Below are 22592 nucleotides of genomic sequence, written 5' to 3'. Positions count from 1 at the left end.
CAGTAAAGTGAAAATGTAACTTAAATTGGACGTATAGGGCATGGTATTTTGCTCAACTTTCCCATTTACTTCTAATATCTGTTATAAATTTTCTTAGTTCTCTTGGTATGCTTTGTTAGAGTAGTTTTGAATGGGCTCAGAAGCGTGCATGTGTCTATAGCCATCTGCCAGTAGTGTTAGCAACATTGCTTATTGCAGGGTTTTGCAATGCTCCTATCAGCCTAAGTATGCTTACTCTTCAACCCAGAACGAAGCAAATTTGATAATAAAAGTAAATTGGAAAGTTGTTTCAAATTGCATGCTCTGTCTGAATAATGAACTTTTAATTTTGACTTTACTATCCCTTTAAGTCTTCACTGACAATACACCACAGCCAGCTCTGTGGTACTGAATACTGGTGCATGGGCGCTCACAGCATAGGTGTGTATGTCGCTGAAAACCAGCAATAACTTCTACTAGAAGCATTTTTGCAGTATATTTCCATTTTGCAAACATGCTTTTAGTAAAAGTTACTACTTTGTTTTCAGCAGCATACGCACATCATGTACGTTTTATTTAAGACCATGCTATCCCTTTAATAGTGGTTTAGTCGTTCCCTCCTTTTTTTTATTTTGATTAAATTCTCTTATTGGGAACGATTTCTGCCCTCCCTTCCTCAGGCGCTCTCTCCTCGATTTCTCCTATGATTGCTCAGTGGATTGCGATATTGATGTATTTGAAGACAATTTCATGAGTATATATGAGAACAAGAAGTAAGTGAGGCTAACATGGTTTCAGATCCTGCCCCAAATGAGAGATGTGTTTTTTTTTGGCAGAAGGAAGATTGTCTCATCTCAGTTTTTTGCTTGGTTAATCAACATTTCTATTGTATGCATAAATAAAATCTAAATACTCTCAAGAGTTTGAGTAACCTAAGATTTAATTGTTGCTCAGTAATCTTTATGAAATAAATATCCGCTATAACGTTTGATTTGAAGACTATAAATCTAGATGTTCTACTGCTGCTACAAGGTGTGTAGTGTAGGTATTCAAACTGCCACCACACAGTTCTTGTTTTTCTTAAACTCTCTCCTCTGGGGCAGGTAAGTAGCATGCAGCAGGATTTATTAACACTAAAACACTGCATGAATTTCGTACCTTTTGACAATCACATTTAATTATGGGTCTCTGGTTTTCTTTGTCTCTATGGATGAAGGCTTTTTAAATGTAATTCAATACTGATTCTTATTCTTAATTTATTGGCATCTCATTTTTAAACCTACAAATATTTATTTTCATACACCATTGGTTTCACTCCACTTAAAGGGACATTGTACACTAGATTTTTCTTTGCATAAATGCTTTGTAGATGACCCATTTATATAGCCCATCTGTGGGGTGTTTTTGTAACAATGTTAAGTTTTGCTTATTATTAAATAACATTGTGCTGATTATCAGACTCCTAACCAAGCCCCAAAGTTATAGATGTAGACTGATGTCTTCAGATGCCTGTTTGTCTAATCAGTCTTTTCATAAGAAGGGGAGGGGGGTTAGTGTCTGTTTTTCCTGCTATCTCAGCCCATTTCAGTGGGTGTTCCAGCATAACCACATCAACAGTGTTAAATTGGGAGTTTTTTATCTGTATCTGTGCATATTCTTCTTAATAGTAATGTGTATTACATGCAGTTATATGAAAATAAGTGTATACTGTCCCTTTAAGAAAAAAAGTGCTTTTGTGTACAGCAAAATATAGTAGTATGTGAATTTATGAGTAGACTATAGGGTTCTAATGTATTGCTATGTGTAAAAAGCTTTTCTCTGTATAAAGTGAGTGTGTTTGCATATGCATGTATATGTAGAGTTTGGCTATTGAATACAATGTCTAGACTTAACCATTTATGTTCTATAGCTCGGTAACAGAATTATCTTGTAATTAATTATATGGGGGTTACTAGACCTTTAAAGGGGCATTAGAATCAAAACTTAAGCTCTCAATATTTAAATGAATATTGAAAGTTATATTAGAGCTGCAACAACTAATTGATAATAATCGATTATGAAAATAGTTGTCAACTAATCCACATTCGGTTAGTTGGTTTTCACATGGTACCAGCTGCTTCACTCTGATCAACTCCCGCAAATGATCTTGTGTTTTAGGGTTATGTCCTTAGCTTAAAGGACATCTACAGACATTTACTTTTCACTTTTTAAGGACAGTATAAGTTTCTTTTTCATCTTAAAACTACTCCTGGCTTATGTGGATTAGATAACCTGTGTTACCCAGAAAAAATAGGAGTCATCATTTGAATGGTTTGTGTTAAATCGCATATCTGCCAAGCCACATGGTCTGGCCATGTGACACACGATTTTCAGTTTTTTTTTCTCACGGTCACCCCGTGATAGAAATAAATCCCATGGAGTGCTGGGGACCAGTTAGAACAGCTAGGAGATAGCAATGAGGAAGAGAATAAAGAGGGGCAACCTGAAGTGGACTTAAACAGCCGAGTTTAGAATTGAAGTATGGACTTGTTGAGCGGCCCCTTGCCAAGGAAGAAAACCATTTGCATTGGTGGAGAGATAACAAAGATAAATATCCTAGTTTGGCGAAATTGGCAAAATCCTACTTATGCATCCCAGGCACCTCAACACCATCTGAGCACCTCTTCTCTGCTGCAGTCAAATTAGCTTGCAAAAAGAGAGCCAGCCTTAGCATGTGGACCTGTTGACTTTTTTGAATTTCAATGCAAAGTTTCTGGAGGGGTGAATAACAGAATGTTATAAACAGTTATATTCTACCTCCTTATAGTTCCACTTCTTTTTATTTATTTATTAGATTAATAAAAAAAACATTTGATTAATCGATTATGAAAAAAATAGTTAGTTGCAGCCCTAATTTATATTACTAAAAAAATGTTGTTCTTCCCCTCGGCAGACTAGAGGGCTTCTGACATACTTTGCATTGTACTGAAAAGTTGACATGTATATCATTTTATCACTACTAGTCCTGCAAGTCTGTGTTTAACTCCTTCAAAAGGGAAGTCACAGACAACATCTGTTCCTAAACAGGCATGGATGATGATGATTGGCAGGGTTGTGAGATGTTGGCTGTTGATTTACTAGCCATGTCTGCCTGTTCCCAGCAGTACTTTGCAGTGTGTTAAACGCACAGACTTGAACAGTCAGTAGTGCTAAAATTGCATACTCAACTACTTAGTGTATGCATTTTTTTTAATGTGAGGTTTAATTTGTAGTATACAAATAAAATATTAAAGGGGGGACTTCCGGGTGGCGGCCATCTTAGTGGTCGCACTGAGCTTCAGCTCTCTTTAAAAATGCACTAATTCTGGGAACCAGAAGTAGATATATTCTTCTCAAAATAGTGAAGAAGCTTAGCTGTTGGCATCCTAAACTGAGATATATAGGGTTTTGGATTGCGAGGCGTAATAGCCCTCAATACCGGACTATATCTTTTGAGGCCTATACCTGAAGCCTTAACATCATCCCCAAACGAACTGTGCCTGAGTGCGCAGCTCTTTATCTAAGAGGAGTAGATTAGTGCAGCAACTTGAGGTTAAACGTTAAGTGCCCCTATGCTGCCTTTTACATGCAGAAACACTCACTTACAATGGAGGAAGTCTTTCTACTCATGCAGCTGAAAGCGATGCTACAGAAGCATGCCCAGAAACTGGAGGAAAGATTTGTGGCAAACTTTTCCCCTCCTCCGCACCAACCAGATAAGATATTGTCAGCCTGTATACAAGAGGTCGAAACTTAGGGCTCTGACCTGAAAGGCTTGACGACTGATGCAGGTGGCTGCCCAGCTGTGGTAGAAAAAGTTTCCTCTATGGAGGTTGGAGGCGGGGAGTTACAGCACACGAAGTCAACGGACACCCCTGAGAAGTTGGATTCCAACTGGCTGCCTAGCAAAACAAGTGTAGGAAGAGAGCCTAGTATTGCTGTAACTCGGATCGCCAAGATCTCTTACATTGAGGCTGGAGCTAACCGATCGTCAGTCTCAGAAGAGATTTTAAAATTCTCCCGGATCCGCAACACAGCACAGGTTTTGTCTAAGGACTATGCAAATAAGGGTCCTCTCGTTCCAAATTCATCCCTACCCCAGGAAGCGACATGGCTGCAAAAAGAACGTATCACAGTGACCCTGATGCTTCCCAAAGTCTCCTGCTCTAAGGATATGCCGCTACTCACCTGGGAATCTGATGCTCAACCCAGCGTATCAAGGAGCTACTGTCTCTTAATAAGAACTGGAGTGGGGTAAATCTCAGACTCTATTAAAGACTCCTATACCTTGCATTCCATTTTTCTCTCCATTACCGTACTGCATAACCCTAGTCTATATTTTTAGGATGTGTAACAGCCTGCTTGAGATAGATGTATTCACTACAGAGCCAACAGCTTGTCTTTAGCTTAGGAAATCATTGTTTATCCTCTCACCACTAGCCTCTACATCAGTGCTATTCGCATAATACGACTTATTCTGTTTGTACATATCTAGCTTAATCTACGATGAAACGCATGAATATTTACTCAAGTTTTTATTCCCAGTTCCTTATGTGTATAATGTTTATGTGACCATAGACCCATTTATTGCTGTATGTACTGTGGTAGGTTCAGCACTTAATCAATTGAGTTCCTTTTTTTTTTTTTTTTTTTTTGTACATGAAGATTTTTAATTTAGCATTGGCATGTTTAACTAAGCTAATTACTGCTATGTGTGATCTTGCTCTGTTACATCACTTACACCCACATTTTTCGGTTGAATGCTAGACACCCCTTGACGTCCACGCACTTGAAAAAGGGCTATTTTGGCCACGTAATGTTGAATACTCCCTCTGCTAACTAACTATCACAGTGAGTGGTTATAGAAATGTATTATATTTTCAAATGCATGCGCATAGCTGATAGACCTATGTTTAAACGTATTTACATATAGTTTTTGTTTGGACTATCTCACAAATTTTCATAGTTTGCTACGATTCTTAGCCTATCTGCACAGTATCTCTTACATACTAAAACTGAGGTTAAATTATTAGAGATCCATAAGTGGTCTCTTTAGTGTTAGAACACCTTCAGCTACAACACATACCATATAGAGGGTCCACATGTAGTCCCATGATTATTATAGAAGGTCAACAGTATTGACGGCATACAGGTTACATGCTGTCTCACTTTTATATTAGTTTATTAGCCACTGGATATTGAGAATATTGTACTAATGTTGTTTTCTTATTTTATTCTCTTGTTCAAGATGTCAATTTCCATTGCTTTGTATGCCTCAAATTTAACCTCAATAAAAACCATTACTTATAAAAAAATAAAATATTAAAGATACAAGTAAAATTTTACAAACATGAAAGCTATCAAAGATCGATTAAACAGCTATATATATATATATATATATATATATATATATATATATATATATATATATATATATATATATATATATATATATAAAAAGCAAGAAACCTCATTTTTAATTTTATAGACTAGAATGAAATGAAGCCTTCTGTATAACACACAAGGCTGCTTTTGGACCTTGTGGGAATTAAGAATGATGGTTGTAACAGAGGGTAAACTCAACAAATGAGATCATTCTTGTGTCTCATATGAAACAAACCTGAATGAAAAGACTGTTAGAACCTTGATATTTCTTATCCAAAGTAAAACACAATGGTCAGGTATTTTCCTTAATGAATAACGTTTTGGCCACTTTTGGGCCAATTTCCCAGAAAGTGGCACAAAGGGAAATACTGAGGGGGAGAAACTTAAAAGAAAAGGGCCCCTCTTTCACCCATTATCTAAAATAAGATCTCTAGCATAGTAGTACAAGAATAATTGTCTTCATAAGGAACAATAGAAAAGAGAATACAATAATATATATATAAAACTATGGACTAAAGACTGTTGACTTTATATAGTAGGGAGAAATCTGAGATACATCAGAGATGGGGCATTAAATATGGGGGTGATAACACATATCTAAGTCATCGGCTTGTATCTGTAGTGTGTATAGATATTTAAAGTTGTTCAAATATTAACAGCGCCAAAGACAAGGAACAATTTAAATTATACAAATAGAGAGAAGGCGCCTTCTTGGTTCAGCACAGTTACACTTCAATGTGCATGTAATCGAATAACAATGTACTCACAAGTGTGGTTTGAATAGACACTTCCCATCAATGTGTATGAAGCAAATTATCTAAACGAGGTACTACAGAGTTAAATAGGTGTGGCGGAAAAGTCACTTTTTTGATTGGGTAAAGGGTGTTTATAAGGAAGGTGTTTGGTTAGTAAAAGAATATACCTGATGAAACAGCCAGCATGGCTGAGAAACGCGTGGTAATTCTGTTAAAGGAGAGAGTGTTTCTACTCCTATATGTTTTTATGGTGTTGCAACTTTTAATAAACAACTTTTAAAATTTGCAATTGTCACTACAAACATCATTTCAAATCATCACCTTCCGGCATGCAAAGAGTCGCTGATTCTACACCTGGTGTCAGTGAGCTGGGACACTGAGAGATCCCAGTATGCGCTACTAAGCACAATTGGGTGCTTCCACACTTGTGAGTACATTGTTATTCGATTACATGCACATTTAAGTGTAACTGTGCTGCACCAAGAAGGCGCCTTCTTTCTATTTGTATCATTTCAGTTGGATTGGCTTTGTGTTTAAAGAAGAGCAGCCGAGGATTGGAGAGTACATCCCAGTGCACGCATTATGAGTATGAGAAGAGGGTCATAGTGGACTATTGTATGGTTGTATAACTGAGTGTGCCTCCTTAAGATCTCTCATTGGCCAGTCTGAGATTGATATTGTGCTTTAACAATTTAATTAAAAATATTTTTTCTTTAAAAAACAAGTCACAAAAATTGTATACAATTATTAACACTTGGCTTTTAACAATCACTACTGAAAAGCAATATGTGGAAAGGCAATAACACTGCTTGCCTGGCCAGGTTAGACAATCCTCACAACGTGTTTCCGGTCTTCTCCTTCCTCAGGTGTGTCTGGATTGCGGTATTGAGTCTCTCCCCAAATGATGCTTATATTGTGTATCAGAACCAATCATAGCATTCGTTAAATAAGTTGCTGTTTATTAATTTTTTTCAAACAAACCCACACATTGGTTATATAAAATAGCCTTAGACTCAATGTTTAATGGTTAGAACGTTTTAAATATAACTACACATTATAGCATTTTTTCACTATATTATGACATTGAAGACTCATACAGAGAAATTAAAATTAGAATTCAGTCAATAAGTCTTCATGTAGAAGTCCCTCTGAGTTTCTAGCAGCCAGAAACAAAATATAAAGAAGATATAGGATAACAAGCAGTCCTTCACCCCACTCCTATGCGTCAGAACCTATCGGTTCTTGTGAGAAAATCTTGCCATCCTAAGGATAAATCCTTTCCATACCAGCCTTTTGGTTATCTATCTCTCATCCAATTCTTCAAATTAGGCCAAGTGCCCCAAGAAGAACAATTGAGTAGTCTTTGATAACGCCTCCTTGTAAGGGGTGTTCATGATACTGGCAGTGTGTTGCTTCCATGGATCCAAGCTTCTCAGTGCCTGAAGTTTCTTTAAATTGCTGCTTGTTAAGAAGTCCACCATACTGGCTGCACCCTTCCTTGTCTCCTCAAGACTGAGATATCTAATAGGCTGGGACTCGGTGTTATCCTTGACATAGTTGGAGCAGAATGGTAATATTTATTCTCTCTTTCTTTCTCTCTTTCTTTCTCTCTTTCTTTCTCTCTTTCATTCTCTCTTTCATTCTCTCTCTCTTTCTCTCTTTCTTTCTCTTTCTTTCTCTTTCTTTCTCTCTTTCTTTCTCTCTTTCTTTCTCTCTTTCTTTCTCTCTCTCTCATATATATATATATATATATATATATATATATATATATATATATATATATATATATATATATATATATAATCTTAACATCCTTATAAGACTTCATAAATGTCTGACTTTTAGATAATTTATATTTTAACTTTACTCATGTACAGTTCAATAGCAGTACTTAATAGTAATTTTAAAATAACGTTTTTCCTGTCTAGCACTAAATAGTGTTTTTGATTGACATTAGCAACGGTTTTGAATGTGGATGTCACTGTTCTAATGTAATGCCTTTTAAAGGGATTTAACCAGTTACTAACTAAATTCTGACTAATATGATTCTTATTCTAATACTATCTTCTCCTATAATAATTATATTTTATAACTCTACATTCTATATTTTATAACTCCACAATCCTGAGCTCTAAAGCAGTGATCAGGAACATCACCAGGGTAGCCATGAGGGACCCTGTCATCTTCCTCAGCATCTAAGGTAAATGTCGCCGTAGAAGCAGTGAGGCTATAGTCGCTGAGAGGTTTATTCTCTTCAATTAATAAAGGTGTCGGCCTCTTATATCCCCCGTTCTGCGAAATCCATACTTCTGTGAGCACTGATTCAAGGTTTTGAAAATGTTCTTTCAATATCTGTGTCAACTCTTGTAGAAAAATAGTTTGGGAGTTCTCCATGACTGGTATTGTCTTGCATATATAGTCTCTCACGAGGAGAGAGAGTTTAGGCTGATGGCAAATGCGTTGCCATGCAACTGAAAACTGTGCTTAAAAGCTCAGTGCATGCCCTCACCTTAGACTGATCTCCATTTAGTGGCCACCCTGTAAGAGTATCAATCCACTCTACTTGATGTCAGAAATTAAATGCTAGCAGCATGAGATCTGGACATTACCCAAAAGAATGAATATTTGTCAAATTCTATGAACCTCTGCAGGAGCCGGCAAAATATGTGACTGGTAGGATGGCTGCCACTAGATGTTCCCACAGATCATGCAATTTTGCACTACAATGTCTCTAAGTATAGTAAAAATTTACTTGAATATGTAAACTTATACACTGTGATTTTAGTGATTTGATCAGAGCAGAAATTTGATATCTGTGCCTAACTGAGCACAGCAAAGAAAACCAGGGACATTAATTCCTCTAGGCTTTTCAAGAGGTGCATCCCTGAACTGCTCTTCATTTGCAAAACTTAAAGGCATACGAAAGGCAAAATTAAACTGGCATGATTCAGATAGATCATGTAATTTTAAAACACTTAAATTTGCATCTGTTTTCAAATGTGCTTGGTACTCTTGGTATACCTTGTTGAAAAAGAATACGCCCATATCCTACACTAGTGGGGGCTAGCTGCTGATTGGGTCCTGGACACATTTTTCTCTTGTGATTGGCTAACTAGAGGTGTTCAACTTGCTGCGTGTAGTGCAATGCTGCTTCTTCAGCAAAGGATAACAAGATAATAAATCATATTTGATAATAGAAGTACATTGGAAAGTTGTTTAAAATCATGAAAGGAAATTTTGGGGTTTCCTGTCCCTTTAATACTGTCATCAAGTTAGCACAATGTATAATGTGTAACTGGTAATGTGCTTTTCCTTCCATAAGGCAGGGAGAGTCCACAACGTCATTACTTACTGTTGGGAAATACAACACCTGGCCACCAGGAGGAGGCAAAGACACCCCAGCCAAAGGCTTAAATATCCCTCCCACTTCCCCCTATCCCCCAGTCATTCTTTGCTTTTCGTCACTATAGGAGATGGCAGAGAAGTGTCAGAAGATTTAGATAGTACTGTAATGGGTATGTTCCCTTCAAAGAAAGGTCTGGAGTTTTAAGTAGTCATGTCAACCTCTCAGTGAGAGTATTGATGAGTTAGAGTCTGGAGATGCAGGGAAAGTTTTTCTGTGAACCCATCCAGACTGCCGACTAACAGCTCCCGGGCAATCAGTGTTGACGAGTTTCACTGCTTGCTGTTACACACTCAAGTCCATGTCAGAAGCGTCGCTGCAAGACTGTCACACTTGAGAGGCTTTGCCTGTTCCACAGCTTGGTCCTGGAGGTAAGATAATTTTTTTATATACATTGCTATACAGGGTCACAGTGTGGCTCCTTTATGCCTCTATAGGATCATGGGTTAATATCTCCTTTAGGGAGATTATCTGAACAGCAAGGGGTTATTTATAACTACTTTTATGTGAGAGTTTTTTTGGGCTCATAGACTGTGTGCTTTTGGCTTGGAACAAACAGGTTTCACTTAAGTTTTTTGTGTGTTGCGCAGCTCATAATAGCTTGGCGCCTTTTTCATAGCAGTGCAAGTCCTGTCCTAGGCACTACATGACCAGGTGCGGTCTTTCCGTTTTTCTTACGATCTTGCTGGGAACATCGCTCCTAGGAGAGCGTTTTCTCTGTTAGCTGTCTGGGTCTAGGAGGTGGTGAGTGCCCCAGCCATTAGGATTATAAAGGTGCCGTTTTTTTAATAAAGTATTTTACTTTTTTTCTGTCCTTCTGTGAATATATCCTAGCTATGGAGGACTCTGATTTTACATTGGAAGGTTCTGCTCCTTCTGTACTAATTAATAATTCCTGTTTATATTGTGAGGAGGCCATGGTTTGCCCGCCTGCTCAATTTTGTTCCATTTGCCTAAGCACTGTTCTTAGAAGGGAGACATGCCTGCTAATACTCATAGCGATATTAGCCCCTCTGAGTCGTCTACCTCTCAGGAATCTGGGTCCCGAGAGATAATTACCCTTTCTACCCTAACTGCTCCACATGCACTTCCCCGCGGCTCAACTAATCCTCCATCTGTAGGGGACTTTTTTCCTGTGGACTTTACAGCGCAGTTACAATCTGCGGTGTCTGCAGCCCTTAGTGGCTTACCTCGCTCTAACAAACACAAGAAAAATGTTAAACATAGTTCTCCTGACTTAGTAATCTAAATATTTGTTGGATTTAGCTACTATGTCCCAGCTATCCGAGGATGAGTTAACCTCTAGCTTCAGAGGGTGAACTTTCTGAGTCGGAAACTTCAGTTTCTAAACCTCCTTCAGCGGAGGAACCCTCCTTCAGATTTAAAATTGAGCATCTGCGTTTTTTTATTAAAGGAGGTTCTGTCTACGCCAGAGGTTCTAGAGGCTACTCTTCCTGAGGAACCTAAGATCCCTAAATTAGACGGGGTTTATGATGACAGGAAGGTCCCTCTGACTTTTCCTGTGCCAGTTAAGATGGCGAACATGGGAAAGAATAGGAACTTCTTTTTCCCCCTTGTCTACTTTTAAAAAATTATTCCCGGTCCCTGACTCTCAATTAGACTTATGGGGCTCCATCCCTAAGGTGGATGGTGCTATTTCTCTTGTTAAGTGTGTTCAGTCCACGGGTCATCCATTACTTATGGGATATATTCTCCTTCCCAACAGGAAGTTGCAAGAGGATCACCCAAGCAGAGCTGCTATATAGCTCCTCCCCTCACATGTCATATCCAGTCATTCTCTTGCAACCCTCAACAAAGGAGGTCGCGAGAGGAGCTGGAGTTTTTTACTTAACTATTCTTCAATCAAAAGTTTGTTATTTTAAATGGCACCGGAGTGTGCTGTTTTTCTATCTCAGGCAGTATTTGGAAGAAGAATCTGCCTGCGTTTTTTATGATCTTAGCAGACGTAACTAAGATCCACTGGCTGTTCTCGACATTCTGAGGAGTGGGGTAACTTCAGAACATGGGAATAGCATGCGGGGTCCCCCGCAAATGAGGTATGTGCAGTACAATATTTTCTGGGAATGGAATTGACTAAGAAAACACTGCTGTTACCCGTATGATGTAAGTACAGCCTTAAATGCAGTAGTAGCGACTGGTATCAGGCTGATAAATGTATGCGCAGTTGAGTTATTTTCTAGGGACTAGAATTTGACTGAGAAAATACTGTTAATACTGAAATAATGCTTAAGCCTTTATCTGCAGTAGAAGCGACTGGTAGCAGGCTTAGTGATAACTTTGCATGACATTGAAAAAGTTTGTTTTTAAAACGTTTACTGGCATGTTATTCGTTTTGTGAGGTACTTTGGTGATAAATCTTTTTGGGCATGATTTTTTTCCACATGGCTAACGTATTTTTCTGCATAGAAACCGTTATATCAGGTCTCCCACTGTTGTAATATGAGTGGGAGGGGCCTTTTTTAGCGCCTTGTTGCGCAGTTAAAATTCTAGCACAGTCTTCCTGCTTCTTCCTCCTTGATCCAGGACGTCTCTAGAGAGCTCAGGGGTCTTCAAAATTCGTTTTTGAGGGAGGTAATCAGTCACAGCAGACCTGTGACAGTGTGTTTGACTGTGATAAAAACGTTAAATCTTAATTTGATTATCCGTTTTTGGGTATTGAGGGGTTAATCATCCTTTTGCTAATGGGTGCAATCCTCTGCTAATTAATACATTTACTGTTAAAAATTGTTGACTATAACTGAATTAGTTCATTGTTATTCAACTGTGTTTTTGAAAAGCGGTGCAGCGTTTTTTTTGTATTGCTTGTAAACTTATTGAAAGTGATTTCCAAGCTTGATAGCTTCATTGCTAGTCTGATTAAACATGTCTGATACAGAGGAATCTGCTTGTTCATTATGTTTAAAAGCCGATGTGGAGCCCAATAGAAATATGTGTACCAATTGTATTGATATTACTTTAAATAAAAGTCAGTCTTTACCAATAAAAAAATTTTCACCAGACAACGAGGGGGAAGTTATGCCGTCTAACTCTCCTCACGTGTCAGTACCTTCGTCTCCCGCTCGGGAGGTGCGTGAGATTGAGGCGCCAAGTACATCAAGGCCCTTACAAATCACTTTACATGATATGGCTAATGTTATGAAAGAAGTATTATACAATATGCCCGAATTAAGAGGCAAGCGCGATTGCTCTGGGTTAAGGACAGAGCGCGCCGATGACACGAGAGCCATGTCTGATACTGCGTCACAAATTGCAGAACATGAGGACGGAGAGCTTCATTCTGTGGGTGACGGTTCTGATTCGGGGAGACCGGATTCAGAAATTTTCAAATTTTAAATTTAAGCTTGAGAACCTCCGCGTGTTGCTAGGGGAGGTGTTAGCGGCTCTGAATGATTGTGACACGGTGGCAATCCCAGAGAAATTATGTAGGCTGGATAAATACTATGCGGTACCGGTGTATACTGACGCTTTTCCTATACCACAAAGGCTTACAGAGATTATTAGCAAGGAGTGGGATAGACCCGGTGTGCCTTTTTCCCCTCCTCCGATATTTAGAAAAATGTTCCCTATAGACACCACCACACAAGACTTATGGCAGACGGTCCCTAAGGTGGAGGGAGCAGTTTCTACTTTAGCCAAGCGTACCACTATCCCGGTGGAGGATAGCTGTGCTTTCTCAGATCCAATGGATAAAAAATTAGAGGGTTACCTTAAGAAAATGTTTGTTCAACAAGGTTTTACATTACAGCCTCTTGCATGCATTGCGCCTGTCACTGCTGCAGCGGCATTCTGGTTTGAGTCTCTGGAAGAGGCGATTCGCACAGCACCATTGGATGAGACTTTGAGCAAGCTTAGAACACTTAAGCTGGCTAATGCGTTTGTTTCGGATGCCGTAGTGCATTTAACCAAACTTACGGCTAAGAATTCCGGATTCGCCATACAGGCGCGCAGAGCGCTATGGCTTAAATCCTGGTCAGCAGATGTAACTTCTAAGTCTAAACTACTGAACATTCCTTTCAAAGGGCAGACCTTATTCGGGCCCGGCTTGAAGAAAATTATTGCTGACATTACTGGAGGTAAGGGCCACACCCTTCCTCAGGACAGGGCCAAATCAAAGGCCAAACAGTCTAATTTTCGTGCCTTTCGTAATTTCAAGGCAGGAGCAGCATCAGCTTCCTCCGCTCCAAAACAGGAAGGAACTACTGCTCGTTACAGACAGGGTTGGAAAGGCAACCAGTCATGGAACAAGGGCAAGCAGGCCAGAAAGCCTACTCCCTCCCCTAAGACAGCATGAAGACAGGGCCCCCTTTCCGGAGACGGATCTAGTGGGAGGCAGACTTTCTCTCTTCGCCCAGGCTTGGGCAAGGGATGTACAGGATCCCTGGACGTTGGAGATTATATCTCAGGGATACCTTCTGGATTTCAAAACTTCTCCTCCACAAGGGAGGTTTCATCTGTCAAGGTTATCAACAAACCTAGTAAAGAAAGAGGCATTTCTACAATGTGTACAAGACCTCTTAGTGATGGGAGTGATCCACCCAGTTCCGCGAACGGAACAAGAGCAAGGGTTTTACTCAAATCTGTTTGTGGTTCCCAAAAAAGAGGGAACCTTCAGACCAATCTTAGACTTAAAAATCTTAAACAAATTCCTAAGGGTTCCATCGTTCAAGATGGAAACCATTCGGACCATCCTACCCATGATCCAAGAGGGTCAATATATGACCACAGTGGACTTAAAGGATGCCTACCTTCACATACCGATTCACAAACATCATTATCGGTACCTAAGGTTTGCCTTTCTAGACAGGCATTACCAGTTTGTAGCTCTTCCCTTCGGGTTAGCTACGGCCCCGAGAATTTTTACAAAGGTTCTGGGCTCACTTCTGGCGGTACTAAGACCACGAGGCATAGCGGTGGCTCCGTACCTAGACGACATTCTGATACAAGCGTCAAGTTTTCAAAATGCAAAGTCTCATACAGAGATAGTTCTAGCATTTCTGAGGTCGCATGGGTGGAAAGTGAACGTGGAAAAAAATTCTCTGTTACCACTCACAAGGGTTCCTTTTCTAGGGACTCTTATAGATTCGGTAGAAATGAAGATTTACCTGACGGAGTCCAGGTTATCAAAACTTCTAAATGCTTGCCGTGCCCTTCATTCCATTCCACACCCGTCAGTAGCTCAGTGCATGGAAGTAATCGGCTTAATGGTAGCGGCAATGGACATAGTACCATTTGCACGCCTGCATCTCAGACCGCTGCAATTGTGCATGCTAAGTCAGTGGAATGGGGATTACTCAGATTTGTCCCCTCTACTAAATCTGGATCAAGAGACCAGAGATTCTCTTCTATGGTGGCTTTCTCGGCCCCACCTGTCCAAGGGGATGACCTTTCGCAGACCAGATTGGACAATTGTAACAACAGTTGCCAGCCTTCTAGGTTGGGGTGCAGTCTGGAACTCCCTGAAGGCTCAGGGATCGTGGACTCAGGAGGAGAAACTCCTCCCAATAAACATTCTAGAATTAAGAGCAATATTCAATGCTCTTCTAGCTTGGCCTCAGTTAGCAACACTGAGGTTCATCAGATTTCAGTCGGACAACATCACGACTGTGGCTTACATCAATCATCAAGGGGGAACCAGGAGTTCCCTAGCGATGGTGGAAGTCTCGAAGATAATTCGCTGGGCAGAGTCTCACTCTTGCCACCTGTCAGCGATCTACATCCCAGGTGTGGAGAACTGGGAGGCGGATTTTCTACGTCGCCAGACTTTTCATCCGGGGGAGTGGGAACTTCACCCGGAGGTATTTGCTCAACTGATTCGTCGTTGGGGCAAACCGGATCTGGGTCTCATGGCATCTCGCCAGAACGCCAAGCTTCCTTGTTACGGATCCAGGTCCAGGGACCCAGGAGCGGTGCTGGTAGATGCACTAGCAGCCCCTTGGGTTTTCAACATAGCTTATGTGTTTCCACCTTTTCCGTTGCTACCTCGACTGATTGCCAGGATCAAACAGGAGAGAGCATCGGTGATTCTGATAGCGCCTGCGTGGCCACGCAGGACCTGGTATGCAGACCTAGTGGACATGTCGTCCTCTCCACCATGGTCTCTACCCCTGAGGCAGGACCTTCTAATTCAGGGTCCTTTCAACCATCCAAACCTAATTTCTCTGAGGCTGACTGCTTGGAAATTGAACGCTTGATTCTATCAAAGCGTGGGTTTTCGGATTTGGTTATTGATACATTAATACAGGCTCGGAAACCTGTTACCAGAAAAATTTACCATAAGATATGGCGTAAATATTTATATTGGTGTGAATCCAAGGGTTACTCATGGAGTAAGGTTAGGATTCCTAGGATATTGTCCTTTCTACAAGAGGGTTTAGAAAAGGGCTTATCCGCTAGTTCACTAAAGGGACAGATTTCTGCTCTGTCTATTCTTTTTCACAAGCGTCTGGCAGAGAATCCAGACGTCCAGGCCTTTTGTCAGGCTTTGGCTAGAATTAAGCCTGTGTTTTAAACGGTTGCTCCTCCTTGGAGCTTAAACTTGGTTCTTAAAGTTCTTCAGGGTGTTCCGTTTGAACCCCTTCATTCCATTGATATTAAACTTTTATCTTGGAAAGTTCTGTTTTTGATGGCTATTTCCTCGGCTCGGAGAGTCTCTGAGTTATCTGCCTTACATTGTGATTCCCCTTATCTGATCTTTCATTCAGACAAGGTAGTCCTGCGTACTAAACCTGGGTTTTTACCTAAGGTAGTTTCTAACAGGAATATCAATCAAGAAATTGTTGTTCCATCTTTATGTCCTAATCCTTCTTCAAAGAAGGAACGTCTTTTGCATAATCTAGACGTGGTCCGTGCCCTGAAGTTCTACTTACAGGCAACTAAAGATTTTCGACAAACTTCTTCTCTGTTTGTCGTTTACTCTGGACAGAGGAGAGGTCAAAAGGCTTCGGCTACCTCTCTCTCTTTTTGGCTTTGTAGCATAATACGTTTAGCCTATGAGACTGCTGGACAGCAGCCTCCTGAACGAATTACAGCTCATTCCACTAGAGCTGTGGCTTCCACTTGGGCCTTTAAGAATGAGGCCTCTGTTGAACAGATTTGCAAGGCTGCAACTTGGTCTTCACTTCATACTTTTTCCAAATTTTCCAAATTTGATACTTTTGCTTCTTCGGAAGCTGTTTTTGGGAGAAAGGTTCTACAGGCAGTGGTTCCTTCTGTTTAAAGTCCCTGCCTTGTCCCTCCCATCATCCGTGTACTTTAGCTTTGGTATTGGTATCCCATAAGTAATGGATGACCCGTGGACTGAACACACTCAACAAGAGAAAACATAATTTATGCTTACCTGATAAATTTATTTCTCTTGTAGTGTGTTCAGTCCACGGCCCGCCCTGTCTTTTTTGAAGCAGGTTCTAAATTTTTAAATTATAACTCCAGTCACCACTGCACCCTATAGTTTTCTCCTTTCTCGTCTTGTTTCGGTCGAATGACTGGATATGACATGTGAGGGGAGGAGCTATATAGCAGCTCTGCTTGGGTGATCCTCTTGCAACTTCCTGTTGGGAAGGAGAATATATCCCATAAGTAATGGATGACCCGTGGACTGAACACACTACAAGAGAAATAAATTTATCAGGTAAGCATAAATTATGTTTTCTATGCTGGCTAAAGCGTACTGCTATACCCCTGGAGGATAGTTCCTTTTTTAGAGAGCCAATGGATAAGAAAATGGAAACCTTTCTGAGGAAGATGTTTCAACATGCAGGGTTTTTATTTCAACCGGTGGCAGTTGTAGCCACGGTTGCTGGAGCAGCTACCTACTGGTGCCGACACTGTGTCAGAGCTCATTGAGGTGAAGACTCCCCTCGAGGATATTCAGGAGAGAATTAAGGCTCTGCGAATTGCTAACTCCTTAATCTGTGACGCGAATATGCAGATTATTCGCATAAATGGCAAAGGCTTCTGGCTTTGTGGTCCTAGCCCGCCGGGCTCTCTGGTTGAAGTCTTGGTCTGTGGATATGACTTCTAAATCCAGACTCCTTTCTCTTCCTTTCAAGGGGAAGATTTTATTCGGTCCAGGGCTGGATTCCATTATTTCTACAGTTACTGGAGGGAAATGTGCCTTCCTACCGCAGGATAAGAAAAATAGGCTTAAGGACGGCAATTGTTTAGTTTTCATTCCTTTCGTTCTGACAAATCACAACGACAGCAATCATTCAAATCCGAGCAGCCCAAGAGTACATGAAAGCCGGCTCAGTCCTGGAATAAGTCCAAACAGACTTAGAAGCCTGCTGAAATCGGCATTGAAGGGGCGGCCCCGAAAAGAGGGCTGCCTTCTTAGGTTGCGTACGGAATCTCTTCTCTCTAGGAGTAATTGTCCCGGTACCTACAGCAGAAAGAGGTTTGGGGTTTTATTCAAACATTTTCATGGTTCCATAGAAGGAGGAAACTTTTCGTCCAATTCTGGACCTAAATTGCCTAAACAAGTTTCTGAGTGTTACCTCTTTCAAGATGAAGACTATACGCATACCCCTCAACTGTCCCGATTTTCGCGGGACAGTCCCGATTTTAGGGGTCTGTCCCGGGTTGCTAGCCATCTGTCCTGATTTGCCCCAGGCATTTAAAAAAAAAAAAGTTTTTATTCTATTGGGCCCATACTCAGAAGCAGCTGGCTTTGCTCTCACAGGGTTAGATACCTGTTAGATTCCCTGTGGAAAAAGAATGGTGTGTGGGTTAAGCAGGAGTAAGAAGGCTGTATACACTCTGACCACGGGTAATGGTGACCTCTCTAACCTACCTCTGGTAGTGATGATGTCTAACCCCTGGTGATAATACTAGCATGCCTTCAGTTTTATACAATGAGCAGTGCTAATACCAGGGTAATGAACAGTGGCAGCCACAGACTGCCAGCTAATGTGCTTGCCATAGCATATAAGTTTATGCTATGTAGTGTGTGTGTTTGCATGTATAAATGTAAGCTATGTAGTGTGTGTGTGTATCTGCATGTATAAATGTAAGCTATGTAGTGTGTATGTGTATCTGCATGTATAAGTGTAAGCTATGTAGTGTGTATGTGTATCTGCATGTATAAGTGTAAGCTATGTAGTGTGTATGTGTATCTGCATGTATAAGTGTAAGCTATGTAGTGTGTGTGTGTCTGCATGTATAAATGTAAGCTATGTAGTGTGTATGTGTATCTGCATGTATAAGTGTAAGCTATGTAGTGTGTATGTGTCTGCATGTATAAGTGTATGCTATGTAGTGTGTGTGTGTCTGCATGTATAAATGTATGCAATGTAGTGTGTGTGTCTGCATGTATAAATGTATGCTATGTAGTGTGTGTGTGTCTGCATGTATAAATGTATGCTATGTAGTGTGTGTGTATCTGCATGTATAAATGTAAGCTATGTAGTGTGTATGTGTATGCTGCATGTATAAGTGTATGCTGCATGTATAAGTGTATGCTATGTAATGTGTGTGTGTGTGTCTGCATGTATAAGTGTATGCTATGTAGTGTGTGTGTGTGTCTGCATGTATAAGTGTATACTATGTAGTGTCTGTGTATCTGCATGTATAAGTGTATGCTGCATGTATATGTGTATGCTATGTAGTGTGTGTGTATCTGCATGTATAAGTGTATGCTATGTAGTGTGTGTTTATCTGCATGTGTAAGTGTATGCTATGTAGTGTGCTACTGTGCTGACTTTAAAGGCCAGAATCTAGAATATTAATGGGGAATGCAGAGAGCAGTTTTAAAGAATTTATTATTAAATGTCCAATTAAGATAATATTTAGCAATGTCTTTGCAAAGGCTAATTAAATACATAGCTCACATAGCCATACCAGTGGTTTGAGCTTGTGTTTGATTTGCTGCCTAAGTGTATTAAAATATGACTTTATTTAGAATTTTATTTTATTTACTTTGGTCTTATGATTTTTTTAAGCCCCGCCCACCACATTTCAATATTTTTGCCGGGGGGGGGGGGTTGTCCCGTCTCGCCCCGTCCGTCCCTCCCTCTTTTGAATTTTGAAATGTTGGGAGGTATGTATACCTCTGGTTAGGAAAGGACAATTTATGTCCATAATAGACCTGAAGGATGCATACCTTCACGTCCCGATACACAGAGAATATTTTCAGTTCCTGAGGTTTACTTTTCTGGACCATCACTTCCAGTTCATAGCTCTTCCGTTTGACCTAGCTACTGCTCCATGGATATTTTCGAAGGTTCTGGGGGCTCTTCTAGCAAGGTATTGCAGTAGCAATTTACCTGGACGATATCTTGGTACAGGCACTATCGTTTCGTCTAGGGAAAACACATTCGGTGTCCCTTCTCAATCTTCTTCGATCACATAGATGGAAGATAAACTTGGAAAAGAGTTCTCTCACTCCAAGTACAAGGATGAATTTCCTGGGAACAATAATAGACTCCATATCCATGTGAATATTCCTCACAGATCAGAGACGTTGCAAGCTAACTTCTGCATGTCTTGCCCTCCTGGCCTCCTCGAGACCCTCAGTGGCTCAGTGTATGGAGGTAATCAGACTCATAGTGCCAGATTCCACCTCAGACCCTTACAACTTTGCATGCTGAGAAGTGAGAAGTGAAGCAGCAGAGAAGTGAAAACGCTGAGATTTGAGTGGAAAATGCTTTGAAAGTTTGTGTGCTCCTTATCCTTCCAAGGAGGGACCGTGATCCTGCTGCTGGTGAGCAATTTGGATTGGTATTATTGGAGTCTCTACCCTTGGTTTCCAGCTGACAGTGAGGTCATCTATAGATGAGCAGACATCATACATCTTACGGAGTGAGTATACTGCACCCTTATTGATTGGTGTTTATATACACATCAAGTCTGTTTCCTTTTGCCACCAGAAAATTGGAAGCTATCTACCTTTGAAACTTTGTATCTTTCACAGTCCCTGGGGAGAAACTGAAAGAAGGCAGCGGTTTTAAATTAAGGAGAGTATTAGTTCTTAGTTCATTTCTGTATTGTATTGTTTTTATCATCTTACAATTTCTGTATACCTTGTATCTGTTCCTATATTCTGACTAGGATCAGACCTGTGTTTAGATCTGGGGCTCTGCCTTGGAGCCTCAATCTTGTTCTTAGAGTTTTGCAGCAGGCTCAGCGCAGCTTTTAATAACGAAGCCTCAATGGATCAGATTTGTAAGGCGGCTACCTGGTCCTCCATACATACTTTTTCTAAATTTTACAAGTTTGATGTGTTTGCTTCGGCTGAAGCAGCTTTCTGGAGAAAAGCTTTGCAGGCTGTGGTGCCCTCAGAATAGGGTCCACCTCTTTTTTCTGTTCCCTCCAGGTATTCATTTAGTGTCTTCTGGAGCTTGGGTATAGTTTTCCCAACAGTAAGGAATGAAATTGTGGACTCCCCCTGCCTTAGGGAAGAAAAACATAACTTATGCTTACCAGATAAATTCCTTTCCTGGCAGGGAGAGTCCACGACGCCGTCCGTAATTTGTTTTGATGGGCGGCTCCCTTTTTATATTTCTTCTGGCACTTTAATACCCTGATGTTTCTCCTACTTTTCCTTGTTCCCTCTGCAGAATGACTGGAGGATAGGTGAAGTGGGAGGGATATTTAAGCTTTTGGCTGGGGTGTCTTTGCCGCCTCCTGGTGGCCAGATGTTGTATTTCCCAACAGTAAGGAATTAAGTCGTGGACTCTCCCTGCCAGGAAGGAAAGGAATTTATCTGGTAAGCATAAATTATGTTTTTTTAATGTCCCTTTAAAAGCATTAGTGTTTGTAAAAGAAGTGCATGATTAGATAAATGCCGTGACAAAGGGATATCATTTTATAAAGTATCCAATATCTCTAGTTCTCTAATCCGTACTTTTGTGTTCATCAACTGGCAGTATGAAAAAGTTTAAGTTCCCTAGATAGTAATTAACAATGGTCAATAGTATCTAAGTCCTCTCCTGATTCGGGTGGGACCTTTGTGGAAACTGGTCCTACCTGAATCTGTAGTGACTATAGAGTAAATTTGTGAAAGTAACATGAGGTTAGTGAGAATAAACAGCTGATTTTTGTGCATTCACAGAAATTTTTTAGGCAATATTTTTGGTTTTGATAAAATGTATTGTAAAGAGTGTAAAACTTGTACTCTGTTTAATTGATGATTGATACCAAATCACTGGATGAGTTTTAAAATTATAGACACCCGATGAGGCTTCCGGGCAGCGGCCATCTTACTGGTCGCACTGAGCTTCAGCTCCTGAGACCTTCACAACCTTTTCTTCAATTTGGGCTGAAAACTTGATTTAAATATATCTAATAAGGTGGAGAGGCTTAACTGAAGACTCTCTGACCCAAGATAGGGTTTTGGATTGCAGTGTGGCTCCCCAGCCCTCAGTACATGACTTTACATTTTGAGGCCTTCCCCTATATCTGAAGCCTCTTTTGTCCTCACAAATGGCCGCACCACAGTTGCGCGGCTCGCTACAGCTATATATTTCAGAATTGACCCTGAGGAAACCATGGTTCTAGTGGCTATTGCCAGATTACTTGAAGATCAGCTTAAATGCCTATCTGACCACTTAACAAAAGAGTGGGGTAATATTTGTTCTCCTAAGTCCAAAATAAGTTCCCCGCAGGTATCGGACACTACATGGAACATGGTGAGGATGTGTCTGAGAGAACATGTAGCCGATGGTGAAATGTGTAGCTTCTACCCTAACACCAAGTTCCAGACCGAGCATGAGACAGCCTCAGAACCTGGATGTTGGAATGGAAACCCGGACAGTGAGACCCTCTTTCTATACATGAGCGGCGCACCATCACCAAGCGAAAATACGTTACCACCACAGGGTGTGACTGAGCATGATAAAACAGCTCAGCAATGCTGAGAACATGCTGCCCCGATAAACTATAGGAAACCGCACCCCTACTCACATTTCCAACAGATGCAGAGTGCCTCATATCCCTCAATCGTTAACACACCGGATGATTTGGCCACAGAACTCTGTGCCCCAGCTCAAGACAATTCTCCGGCTCATAAAAGGGACATTTCTCCTGGATCCAATGCA

The 22592-nt window shown here is 40.6% G+C and overlaps 1 protein-coding gene across 6 annotated transcripts in view; it reads left to right on the top strand.

The window, feature by feature from the left end:
* Positions 1–22592, top strand: part of MYO9B (myosin IXB) — a 597798-nt gene that overhangs the window by 298100 nt on the left and 277106 nt on the right. For 3 of the 6 annotated variants that reach the window (XM_053702887.1, XM_053702884.1, XM_053702889.1), the window contains exon 15: positions 660–752. The exons of the other annotated variants lie outside the window; for them this stretch is intronic. In XM_053702887.1, coding sequence (XP_053558862.1) covers positions 660–752 — 93 coding nt within the window. The remainder of the gene's footprint in view (positions 1–659; positions 753–22592) is intronic. 6 annotated transcript variants of the gene reach the window in all.

The sequence above is a fragment of the Bombina bombina genome, chromosome 2 (assembly GCF_027579735.1).
Source record: "Bombina bombina isolate aBomBom1 chromosome 2, aBomBom1.pri, whole genome shotgun sequence".
NCBI lineage: Eukaryota > Metazoa > Chordata > Amphibia > Anura > Bombinatoridae > Bombina > Bombina bombina.
The sequence above is the reverse complement of the archived record's forward strand: the minus strand, read 5'-3'. Positions and strand labels throughout refer to the sequence as shown.